The sequence below is a fragment of the Oncorhynchus nerka genome, linkage group LG28 (assembly GCF_034236695.1).
Source record: "Oncorhynchus nerka isolate Pitt River linkage group LG28, Oner_Uvic_2.0, whole genome shotgun sequence".
In the NCBI taxonomy this organism is placed as follows: domain Eukaryota; kingdom Metazoa; phylum Chordata; class Actinopteri; order Salmoniformes; family Salmonidae; genus Oncorhynchus; species Oncorhynchus nerka.
The window spans coordinates 6019083-6033348 of NC_088423.1; the positions used below are offsets into that span (position 1 = coordinate 6019083).

Sequence of the window (14266 nt, forward strand, 5' to 3'; positions counted from 1 at the left end):
TGCAGTATGGGACATTACATTACAGTGCAGTATGGAACATTGCATTATAGTACAGTATGGAACATTACATTATAGTACAGTATGGAACATTACATTATAGTACAGTATGGAACATTACATTACATTGCATTACAGTACAGTATGGAACATTACATTATATTACAGTACAGTATGGAACATTATATTATAGTACAGTATGGAACATTACATTATAGTACAGTATGGAACATTACATTATAGTACAGTATGGAACATTACATTATAGTACAGTATGGAACATTACATTACATTGCATTACAGTACAGTATGGAACATTACATTACAGTACAGTATGGAACATTACATTATAGTACAGTATGGAACATTACATTACATTGCATTACAGTACAGTATGTAACATTACATTACAGTACAGTATGGAACATTGCATTATAGTACAGTATGGAACATTACATTACAGTACAGTATGGAACATTACATTATAGTACAGTATGGAACATTACATTACAGTACAGTATGGGACATTACATTACAGTACAGTATGGAACATTGCATTATAGTACAGTATGGAACATTACATTACAGTACAGTATGGAACATTACATTACAGTACAGTATGGAACATTACATTATAGTACAGTATGGAACATTACATTACAGTACAGTATGGAACATTACATTACAGTACAGTACAGTATGGAACATTACATTATAGTACAGTATGGAACATTACATTATAGTACAGTATGGAACATTACATTATAGTACAGTATGGAACATTACATTACAGTACAGTATGGAACATTACATTACAGTATAGAACATTACATTATAGTACAGTATGGAACATTACATTACAGTACAGTACAGTATGGAACATTACATTATAGTACAGTATGGAACATTACATTATAGTACAGTATGGAACATTACATTATAGTACAGTATGGAACATTACATTACATTACAGTACAGTATGGAACATTACATTATAGTACAGTATGGAACATTACATTACATTGCATTACAGTACAGTATGGAACATTACATTACAGTACAGTATGGAACATTGCATTATAGTACAGTATGGAACATTACATTACATGACAGTACAGTATGGAACATTACATTACATTACAGTACAGTATGGAACATTACATTACAGTACAGTATGGAACATTACATTATAGTACAGTATGGAACATTACATTATAGTACAGTATGGAACATTACATTACATTCCATTACAGTACAGTATGGAACATTACATTACATTACAGTACAGTATGGAACATTACATTATAGTACAGTATGGAACATTACATTACAGTACAGTATGGAACATTACATTACAGTACAGTATGGAACATTACATTGCATTACAGTACAGTATGGAACATTACATTGCATTACAGTACAGTATGGAACATTACATTACAGTACAGTATGGAACATTACATTACAGTACAGTATGGAACATTACATTACATTACAGTACAGTATGGAACATTACATTACATTGTATTACAGTACAGTACGGAACATTACAGTACAGTATGGAACATTACATTATAGTACAGTATGGTACATTACAGTACAGTATGGAACATTACATTATAGTACAGTATGGAACATTACATTATAGTACAGTATGGAACATTACATTATAGTACAGTGCATTACAGTACAGAACAGAACATTTCCACCCCTATTTTCTCTGCTCTCTCAGTCCTGAATCCTAACTTGTGCGTAACTTGTGTGTGTAAGTTGAATTTCCGCGCAAATCCCCCATTGACATCAATGCATGATTAACAGGGACGTTCAAGTTACAGTACAGCCACTTATCTTGAGTAAAGGATTAGGCCCTCACAAGTCACTGATTAGGGGATCTCTTCCGTCTCCAGGCTCCATTCCTTGATGTGCTGGGAACTATGCAAGAACGTTCTGTCTGCCCCTGAATGAGAGGAGGGAATGGGGGGACCATGTCAGACCTCTATCAAAGGGATACTATCCCCTCCTACTGCCGCTGTCATGGCATTACACCTCAGGTGAGCTAATAAACCTTACTATATACATCAACACAGTACCATAAAATAATACACAATCAACTTTTAAACTGTGCGGGTGTGTGTATTCCACAGCACTATCTCTCCAAGCTGCTCACAACCTACAGAGTAGAAAACAGAGTGCCTGGAGCCGGGCTACACAAGTACATGGAAAGACCTCAGGACACAATCTACACACCTCAAAAGCCACCCTGTATCTGGTGAGTAGATGGACATGAAATAGTTCCTCTACTTGACGCAGAATCCAATGAAGGCTCATTATCCCTGGATTGGGCTTTGTTCACAGCTTTGTTTAGAGTTTTGTTCTTCCTGAAAGAGCAGCAGTGTGGTCAGGTTCAGGTCTCACTAGAGGAGTCAGTGTTCCTCAGGAGAAGGCTGTAATAGATCCTAGCTGGAAGTGTGAGTTTACAGTGTATCCAGTAAAGAGCAGAAGTCACCTTACATCAAAACTCACAGCAAGTCCCAGTGAGGGACTGACTCTTTACCTCGCCTTAAAGGAAAATGTCACATATTTATCATCTCCAGCACCACCCCAACATCAACATATCTTCCTTGGCACAATCATGTCTCGGAGCTCTATGGACAATTCCTTCGACCTCATGGGTTAGTTTTTGCTCTGACATGCACTGTCAACTGTGGGACCTTATATATAGGTGTGTACCTTTCCAAATCATGTCCAATCAATTGAATGTAACATAGGTGGACTCCAATCAACTTGTAAAAACATCAAGGATGATCAATGGGAACAGAATGTTCCTGAGCTCAATTTCGAGTCTCACAGCAAAGGGTCTGAATACTTATACTTTCAGTGAAGAGGCGACTCCGGGATGCTGGCCTTCTATGCAGAGTTGCAAAGAAAAAGCCATATCTCAGACTGGCCAATAAAAAGAAAAGCTTAAGATGGGCAAAATAACGCAGACACTGGACAGATGAACTCTGCCTAGAAGGCCAGCATCCTGGAGTAGCCTCTTCACTGTTGACATTGAGAGTGATGTTTTGCGGGTAGTATTTAATGAAGCTGCCAGTTGAGGACTTGTGAGGCGTCTGTTTCTCAAACTAGACACTATATTGTACTTGTCCTCTTGATTAGTTGTGCACCAGGGCCTCCCACTCCTCTATCTATTCTGGTTAGAGCCAGTTTGCGCTGTCCTGGGAAGGGAGTAGTACACAGCTTTGTACGAGATCTTCAGTTTTTTGGCAATTTCTCACATGGAATAGCTTTCATTTCTCAGAACAAGAATAGACTGACGAGTTTCAGAAGAAAGGTCTTTGTTTCTGGCCATTGTGAGCCTGTAATCGAACCCACAAATGCTGATGCTCCAGATACTCAACTAGTTTAAAGAAGGCCAGTTGTATTGCTTCTTTAATCAGAACAACCGTTTTCAGCTGTGCTAACATAATTGCAAAAGGGTTTTCTAATGATCAACTAGGCTTTTGAAATGATAAACCTGTATTTGCCAACACAACGTGCCATTGGAACACAGAGGTGATGATTGCTGATATCGGGCCTCCGTATCCATATGCAGATATTCCATTAAACATCAGTCATTTCCAGCTACAATAGTAATTTACAACATTAACAATGTCTACACTGTATGTCTGATCAATTTGATGTTATTTTAAATGGACAAAAAAGTTGCTTTTCTTTCAAAAACAAGTACATTTCTAAGTGACCCTAAACTTTTGAACAGTAGTGTATATACACATATATCAACAAATTGGCGAGGGCACTAGAACAGTCTGCAGCACCCGGCCTCACTCTACTAGAATCTGAAGTCAAATGTCTACTGTTTGCTGATGATCTGGTGCTTCTGTCCCCAACCAAGGATCTACGTAAACATAACTGATACCGTAGAATCTGTCGGGAAGGAATGGGATGCGTGGGATAACGAGCAACAGTAGTTCCGGTGGTTGGGTTTTTCTACACTGGTGTTGGCATCTTTCAAATTTCAGAAGGGCTGTAACTTGGAAAGACAGAGGGTGAGGTTCTGGTTCCCTTCCTTGTTCTAGCATCTCTTTATATTTTCTCTTAAGAACTTAATCGAGCAGCTGACCAATTACGCAAGACTTTAGTTCTGGGTTAACCGGGATTACCTCCTATCCAACTGACTACACCCGCTGATGGCGTATTCCGATCAGAACCCTTCATCCAGTAAACACAATCCCCTGACAAAAACAACCTCTAATGTGGTAATGTTGACTGAGATCAGATCAAGTTATGTAACATCCATCATGGTCACTCTCTGACCCATAATCAGTCTGGGAAAATCTGAAGTTGCACCCTATTCTCTATATAGGGCTCTAGTTAGTATATACAGTAGTGCAATGTAGATTGTAGAACACTACACAGGGAATAGGTTGCTATTATGCTACACCATGAAGCCTTAATCGCCATAGCTACATAAACACCAGAACTGTGATAAGCATCCCTCTAACCAGCTGACCCAGGAGTTGCAAACAGAGATTGGCAGTGTTGATATGGCACTGTGGACTCCGATTACAGGATAACATTAGTATATAGTGGTGTTCTCAGGCTGGCCTGACAGCCCACTCCTGTCTCCATCCCTCCCCCACTCTGTGCTCGACAGCTGGCCTTTCTCCACACAGAGCTGGACCTGGACCAGCAGAAGACCAACAACAGGTGGAGGTAGAAGGAATAGAGGAGAATAACTTTTTGTTTTATACAAAACATTAAGGACACCTGCTCTTTCCATGATAGACTGATCAGGTGAATTCGGGTGAAAGCTATGATCCCTACTGATGTCACATGTTAAATCCACTTCAATCAATCAGTGTAGATGAAGGGGAGGAGACAGGTTAAAGAAGGATTTTTAATTAATCCTTGAGACAATTGAGACATGGATTGTGTATGTGTGCCATTCAGAGTGTGAATGGACAAGACAAAATATTTAAGTGCCTTTGAACTGGGTATGGAAGTAGGTGCCAGGCGCACCGGTCTGCAATGCTGCTGGGTTTTTCCACGTGCAACAGTTTCCCGTGTGTATCAATAATGGTCCACCACCCATAGGACATCCAGCCAACTTGACACAACTGTGGGAAGCAGTGGAGTCAACATGGGCCAGCATCCCTGTGGAACGCTTTTGACACCTTGTAGAGTCCACGCCCCGGCGACTTGAGGCAGTTCTGGGGGCAAAAGGAAGGGGGGTGCAACTCAATGCTAGAAGGGTGTTCCTAATGTTTTGTCCACTCAGTGTAGCTCATACAAAGTTATTTCAACACGAATGTATTTGTTTGTAACTCGTGTCATGTCCAGTATAATGTCCACTTGGTTTCATAACAAAGGACCACAGATGTACTTTTACACAACTAGTCACTCATCAGTAGATGAAACACAGACACATCCACTGGTTGCTCAATGTCCTCGTTCCTCTCCTGCATTTTGGGCTCTATGACTCTGTGTTTCCAGCTGTAAAAGCTTAACCATGGTAACCACTTAGCGATAATGAGTAACCTGGCCACTAAAGCAGAGGAGTAAACATCAATAACCACAGCAACTGTTGCAACACTTTGGTTGAAGTCTGTGGAGACTCCACTGTTGTTTACTTGATAACCATAGTAGAGGACCTGGATTGTTTTGAAGAGTTTGAAAGGTGCCCTCAGAACAGCCTCAATTTGTGACTGAAGTGGATTTAACAGTGACATCAATAAGGGATCATAGCTTTCACCTGGATTCACCTGGTCAGTCTGTTTCATGGAAACAGCAGGTGTTCATAATATCTTGTGTACACACAGCATATATGGGTCTTTCTATAAATAAATGGGACCAATGTGTGACATTGGGATCAACATTTCAAAATGGTTGAAACAAAAATAATGATTTTTATGCAGTTCTATGTGTACTTGTGAATATATGCACATTTTCCCAGAACTCCAGCTATACAACAACATAGGTCTAGGAGGACTATACATCCTTTAAGCAGGGTTCATACAGACATTGGCAATTCAAATGAAAGGATTTTCAGGGACTTTTTCAAGCACTTCATTGTAATTTGAGGACCTCAATGTTATACAATTGTATAATTTATATAATTGTCCATATAGGGCCTAATATAGAACCCCCCACCACCACACATTATTTTTGTTTTTTTTGCCCATGAACACTAAGATTGGTTATATGCGAGAATTTGGACATTGTGACTAAATTGATTGAATGTATACGTGGCAATTTTCCTGTAGCCTGTGGCCGATGCAGGCACACAAAAGCTATAAATAGCGGTACCAAAAAACAGGTTTGTTTTTTAATGTCAGGATTTATATGGAAGCCAAGTTGAACAATCACGTGGTTTTACGCAACAAAGTAGCACAACACCCTTCAACTGAAGCAGCAGGAAACAAAATAAAGTGGCCAAATCTCAACAAAAAAATAACTATAATTACAAGGATTTTTCAAGCACCAAATTGAGTAAACGTCTGATTTTCAAGGTAGGCCCAATCTAGCACTTCAATTTCTAGACTCAAAATTCAAGCAGGCTACTTCAAGCCCCTTGTATTGTGTAACATGGAAAACAATGTATTTGTCATGTTATTTCATTACCAGATCATAGTGTGAGTAAGCCCACTAGGCTATGTCATTTGTCCTTAATCCAGAATAATTCATAGGAAGGGCGTTGGTTTTGCGCAATAGCCTATCCTACACACTTGCGCACAGTAGACTAAGTGTCCAATCCAAGGCACGAAAACATAAACTCATTACCTTGCTGCTTTCTCTGTTAAATGTAAGGAGACAACAGACGATCGACCTCAATTAGCAAGGGATATTAGATCCAACGTGGATCCAGGCAGAACTGTATTCACCTGCATAACGAATGAGACGACAAAAATATTCTGGCCATTCCTCGCGAAAATCTTTTTTTAGAGCACTTCAGTTAGTGTTGCATTGCATGTGCTGTCACAACAGCTGTTCGTCACTTGACTGTCATTCGGAAATTCTTTCCTGGATCAGATGGTGACGTGTAAAAATATCATGGGGTAACTACACAGCTCGACAAGACAACAAATGCGCATCCAACAAGTAGTATGCACGTCAATGACAGTATCAATTTAGGTTAAGTATCAAGGTAAGGTGACTCTTTCGGTTAGAAGTATTCGATTTTTCAATTGCATTTATTATTTTGTATTTATGTGCCCATGAAAACTGTTTCGCCTCAAACATAAGGGACATATCGAAATTTACTGGGGGGAAGGGGTGTCCAAAATAGGGGAGGGTTGTGTGTTTTTTGGGGGTGAGGGGGGCACAGGAGAGCGTAGTGCGTTTTTTCCCAGGTTTACATTTGCTCTTCTGCTCGTATTTTCCCTATAAACAATGGCTTGACTTAATTTAGATTTTACCCTAATAAAGTTTAGAAACATTTGTGCTTTAGCAGGCAAATTAAATAAAGGCAGTGCGCCCGGCGATAGTATATATACACACACACACACACACTTGACCCCAACAGTTGGACTTGAGGTGAGGAAGATTGTTTCAGGCCTACCAGAGTTACTCCAATAATGCTTATCTTTATAGAAAATATTCTGATCGAAAATCTACAAATTACCCTCCTTCTGTTCATTTTTTATTTTTTTTTATATATTTTTTTTTTATTAACAACAAATCAATACATAAAGCACATGAGGGAACACAAGCATACATAGATTACCCTTCTGTTCATCTATATCTGTACTGCGTTGCTTGTTGGTGTCATAGCATGCCACCGTTATCTCTCTCTCCATGGGGTTAGGCCTAAGCTTCTCTCCCTTATAAATATATGTATATACTACCATTCAAAAGTTTGGGGTCACTGTATTTGAAAGAATATACATTTTTCATCCATTTAAAATAACATCAAATTGATCAGAAATACAGCGTAGACATTTAATGTTGTAAATTACTATTGTAGCTGGAAACGGCAGATTTATTTTATAGAATATCTACATAGGTGTCCAGAGGCCCAATATCAGCAACCATCATTCCTGTGTTCCAATGTCATGTTATGTTAGCTAATCCAAGTGTATCATTTTAAAAAGTTTAATTGATCATTAGAAAACGCTTTTGCAATTATGTTTAACACTGCTGAAAACTGTTGTTCTGATTAAAGCAGCAATACAACTGGCCTTCTTTAAACTAGTTGAGTATCTGGAGCATCAGCATTTGTGGGTTCGATTACAGGCTCATAATGACCAGAAACAAAGACCTTTCTTCTTAAACTCATTGGTCTATTCTTGTTCTGAGAAATTAAGGCTATTCCATGCTAAAAATTGCCAAAAAATAAGGACATTTCTAAGTGACCCCACATTTTTGAACCTAGTATATACTTTTGACTGGTAGTGTGTCTGTCTATCTCTAAATCCTTTGTCGAGAAAAATTGACTCATTGTCGTATCAAGGTAGTACTAGTCACATGGTTCATAGTACAACAGCCCTCCACCCCCACCCCCACCCCTCTTTCTCTCTCGGAGAGTTGTAAACGCATGGCCAGAGACTCTTCTTGCTCTATTGGTTGGTGTGAATACATTGAGTTAGCATTTGAAGACTGAAGAGTGCAGTCACATTTCCCTAGAATCATACAATTATAACGGTGAGTGATATCTCTAGATCAGGGATGGGCAACTGATGGGGGTGGAGCCCACAAAAATACAGAACTAATCATGATGGGCTGCAGTGGATCACGGGTCTGCACACTCACATATGCAGCCTAAGCCAGCCCTAACCACCTTGCAAGCAAAACATTGTAGCTGCCCCCCTAGAGATCTTGACAGGTCCACAAAGTGGGAGTCAGACTCAAACGGACCAGAGGACAGTCACACCCAAACACGAATGGACCCGAGGACAACTCAACCTAGACCGACCCATACCAGACCTGATTGGACCAATGACACAAATTCGGGCAAGAAAGGATAGCTGCAGCACAATATGGTGATGTATGGAAAGCGAATCGGCTAATTGGGCAGATTTGTTGCCACTTAAAGACTGTTTTGAGTGACTGATTGGGCTGCACGACATGTCGATAAGCCGGCGACCAGTGCACCGTTGTATGGACATGCCTACCGACCTGAGGCCTGACCGTCATACATCATGGTCGTGTCGCCGGCAGTAGCTAAGGTGGCCATTTTTTCACCTCCCATGATTTTATTTCAAGTAGGATAGCAGCCTACACAAGAAATAACCAACATTGATTACATTCTAGACGTCTCATTGATGCATGCACATACAGTCTACTCAATGGGGAGGGCATGAACAGCAACATGGGGACACAGTGACCGTTGCACCCGTTTGACAATCACTATTGTCCGGCAACGGTGGGAAGTAGCTACCTAGTATCGGGGTGAGCCACAGTAAGCACACGCATACGATGCATTTAGCAACAGTACACCCAACATCAGTACTTTTAATCAAAAATAAACAATTGTCAGTTTTACAACTGAACATTTACAAAGTATTTGTGTAATACAGTGAAATACGACTGACTCATCCTCTGGTTTCAGAACAATAGTCCAAACTCTTGTGGTACAGTAGCTCATTGTACTGTAGTTGCATGGTAGGAAACATTAGAAAATAAACAGCTAAATCAAAACAGTCTAACCTATAGAGTGATTTGACACACCCACTACTTTCCACACACCCACTCGCCCATACTACAGATGCCATATTGGAACGCCACTAACCTTTTCTCCAGTCGGGTCTATCAGCTGTAGTTACATAGACCCGTGGACAATGAAACAGGACCTGACCCAGACCAGAGGGACAAGTTAGAATTTCAGACCTGACCGGGCCTCGGGAATGCGAAGACCTCTAGTGAAGACCTGGGAATGCGAAGACCTGCGAAGACCTCTAGGTCCCCCTCTTGACAGCGGAGTGAAAAACAGTTTAGAGTTCATTTCCTGTAATTCATTATACCATGGGGCAGAGAGAATGATCTGCAGTTTTTACTATATCTGATTGAGAGTGATTAACAAAATCAATGGGGGCCCCCAGGTCAGTAATTCAACCATGATTACTACAAGTTTAGATAGCAATTCACCAAACAATTTTTTTTTGCTGAATTAGGCTAATTGAGTGTGTCAGTGACTGACATATGAAAATAACTGCTGATGCATAACCAAATGTAGAAATTGAACCTTGTGTATTTTACTATTCTAACTCAACAGTAAGTTGATACCCGACTGAGTTCGTAAAACAAATTGGGAACACAGTTGCCCATCCCTGCTCGAGATTATGATTTGTACAATTTCTTCTGGCACAAACTGTACCACAAAGACTATAACAAAACAGAACAGATTTGTCATTCATATAAAGTTCCCATCTGATCAGTTTAATTACAACCTCCGTTATGGATGTTACAACCTCCGTTATGGATGTTACAACCTCCGTTGTGGATGTTACAACCTCCTTTATGGATGTTACACACTCCGTTAGGGATGTTACACACTCCGTTATGGATGTTACAACCTCCGTTATGGATGTTACAACCTCCGTTATGGATGTTACAACCTCCGTTATGGATGTTACAACCTCCTTTATGGATGTTACACACTCCGTTATGGATGTTACAACCTCCTTTATGGATGTTACACACTCCGTTATGGATGTTACACACTCCGTTATGGATGTTACACCCTCCGTTATGGATGTTACACACTCCGTTATGGATGTTACACACTCCGTTATGGATGTTACACACTCCGTTACGGATGTTACACACTCCGTTACGGATGTTACACCTTCCGTTACGGATGTTACACACTCCGTTACGGATGTTACACACTCCGTTACGGATGTTACACACTCCGTTACGGATGTTACACACTCCGTTACGGATGTTACACTCCGTTACGGATGTTACACCCTCCGTTACGGATGTTACACCCTCCGTTACGGATGTTACACCCTCCGTTACGGATGTTACACCCTCCGTTACGGATGTTACACACTCCGTTACGGATGTTACACACTCCGTTACGGATGTTACAACCTCCGTTATGATTGTTACAACCTCCGTTATGGATGTTACACACTCCGTTATGGATGTTACAACCTCCGTTATGGATGTTACACACTCCGTTATGGACAGAGTTCAAGTAACAGACAAATCTCAACATCAACTGTTCAGAGGAGACCGCATGAATCAGGCCTTCATGGTTGAATTGCTGCAAAGAAACCACTACCAAACGAAACCACAACCACTCTGCCCCGAGAATGTCTGTATTCGCTGTCGGAACTGGAGACCAAGACTATGGAGACCTACATTGGAGCTGCAGGATTTATCCGTCCCACTTCCTCTCCCGCCGGCTCAGGGTTCTTCTTTGTGGAGAAGAAGGACAAGACCATACGTCTGTGCGTCGAATACCAGGGACTCAATGACGCAACGGTGAAGAACCGATACCCGCTACCACTCATCTCCTCGGACTTCGAGCGCTCCAAGGGGTCACAGTGTTTTCTAAGCTGGATCTATGGAACGCCTACCACCTGGTGTGGATACGGGAGGGGGATGAGTGTAAGACCGCCTTCAACACAGCCAGCGGCCAGTACGAGAATTTGGTCATGCCATTTGGCCTCACCGATGCCCCTGCTGTGTTCTAGGCTGGTAAATGATGTACTCCGCGACATGTTGAACCGGTTCGTCTTCGTCTACATTGATGACATCCTCATCCTCTCCCGCTCCCCCCAAGAACATGTGCTTCACGTCCGACAGGTTCTTCAACACCTCCTGGAGAATTAGCTGTTTGTTAAAGCAGAGAAGTGTGAGTTCCATCGCACCACCATCCCCTTTCTGCTGTACATCATCTCCGCTGGGATTGTCCAGATGGATCCCGGGAAGGTTTGTGCCCTCGATAGCGTATGTGAATTGATTGCCCCCCATTTATCTTCTAAGCTCGTGCCAATAGGTGACCTAAACTGGAACATGCTTAACACTCCGGCCATCCTACAATCTAAGCTTGATGCCCTCAATCTCACACAAATGATCAATGAACCTACCAGGTACAACCCCAAATCAGTTAACACGGGCACCCTCATAGATGTCATCCTAACTAACTCACCCTCCAAATACACCTCTGCTGTTTTCAATCAAGATCTCAGCAATCACTGCCTTATTGCCTGCATCCGTAATGGATCTGCGACCAAATGACCACCCCTCATCACTGTCAAACGCTCCCTGAAACACTTCTGCAAGCAAGCCTTTCTAATCGACCTGGCCAGGGTATCCTGGAATGACATTGACCTCATCCCGTCAGTAGATGATGCCTGGCTATTCTTTAAAAGTGCCTTCCTCACCATCTTAAACAATTCCCCTCGACTTAGACAGGGCTTAGACTCTAGAGGGTTTGAAAGCAATAAGCGGGAGCCGACTTCAATATTATTCTCAAATATTGATAGCGTGCTTGTTTTGTATAATGGATTTCTCTGGTGTGTAACCTATCGATACAGTATGTGAGTCAGTTTATCGGTATGTGTGCTGCTGGGTTTGTGCATTATATACTGTATGTTACTTGGCCACTAGATTACAGTCCTACTAAATATTTGAAACCCTCAATGCGTGTCAATATTAATGAGGTTGCCTTCCATTATATCATCACAGTATTTACGGAGAGAAGCCTGAGTTGTCAGGGAAAATATAGACTATACCACTAGGATTTCAGTCACAATAATCAATTACTCTGGAAAAGGCTGCTGTTTTCTAGTCCCTTGCTTTTTGTGTGCGAGGAGTCTACTCCACTCCTTCCCCCTTCCTCCAAGCACACACACTTTTGTGAAATGTCAAGTTTTTCTGTGTGCAACATTTTACCATTACCAATCTTATTTTACCTAACTTTATCCCTAACCCTTAATCTAACTCTAACCTTAATCCCCCAAAACCCTAACCCTAACCTTAACCCCAATACCCTAAACCTTAAGCTTAAAATAGCATTTGGATAAATTCAGGACATGAAAAAGGTCCCGACTTTTCTAAAAAGTTATTGTTCCTAACTTTTCAGGACATTGTTGAAATGAAATGTTAGGACATTGGGGTCCTTATAATGTAGGAACACACACACAAACACAAAGACACACACATATATACAATAAATTAATTAATTCCTACCTCCAGCCTTTCACACCCTGCATTAGCATAATATTGTAATGGTGTTGATTACTAAAGTCATTAGAGGGAGGAGTGGAAGAGAGTGAAGGGGGTAAAAGAGGGAGAAAGGGACGGTAGATCAGTGGAAAATGAATGTTCAACCAACATCAGCGTGAAAAAGCCCTCTGAGTGACCACACACACACACTTGCACACACACGCACACACACACACAAAGTACAGTCAAATGGGAAAACACTGGTTGAATCAAAATTGTTTTCAACAATATTTCAATTATATTATGTTGAATCAACGCGGAATACCATATAGTACAATACATACCACTCTCATCTCCATGCAGTATAGCATATATACAACTCTCATCTCCATGCAGTATAGCATATATACAACTCTCATCTCCAAGGAGTATAGCATATACAACTCTCATCTCCAAGGAGTATAGCATATACAACTCTCATCTCCAAGGAGTATAGCATATACAACTCTCATCTCCAAGGAGTATAGCATATACAACTCTCATCTCCAAGGAGTATAGCATATACAACTCTCATCTCCAAGGAATATAGCATATACAACTCTAATCTCCAAGGAGTATAGCATATACAACTCTCATCTCCGTGTATTATAGTACACACCACTCTCATCTCCGTGTATTATAGTACACACCACTCTCATCTCCGTGTATTATAGTACACACCACTCTCATCTCCGTGTATTATAGTACACACCACTCTCATCTCTGTGTATTATAGTACACACCACTCTCATCTCCGTGTATTATAGTACACACCACTCTCATCTCCGTGTATTATAGTACACACCACTCTCATCTCTGTGTATTATAGTACACACCACTCTCATCTCCGTGTATTATAGTACACACCACTCTCATATCCGTGTGTTACAGTACACATTACTGTAGTGATAGATGTGCAGAAGATGATGTGCAAGTAGAGATACTGGGGTGCAATGGAGCAAAAAAACAAAAAAAAACAATATGTGGATGGTCACAGTTGTAAATGAGAACTTGTTCTCAACTAGCTTACCTGGTTAAATAAAGGGGAAATAAAAAAAATAATTAAAATGAGGTAGTTGGGTGGGCTATTTACAGATGGGCTATGTAC

At 40.8% G+C, this 14266-nt stretch overlaps 1 protein-coding gene across 1 annotated transcript; it reads right to left on the reverse strand.

The window, feature by feature from the left end:
• Positions 1-10374: 10374 nt before the first annotated feature.
• On the reverse strand, positions 10375-11161 carry LOC135565618 (keratin, ultra high-sulfur matrix protein-like). The gene is made up of 2 exons (XM_065013216.1): positions 10887-11161; positions 10375-10783 (listed from the first exon to the last, which is right to left on the reverse strand). Exons 1-2 carry the CDS (start codon positions 11159-11161, stop codon positions 10375-10377), a joined length of 684 nt encoding a protein of 227 aa, XP_064869288.1.
• Positions 11162-14266: the final 3105 nt, after the last annotated feature.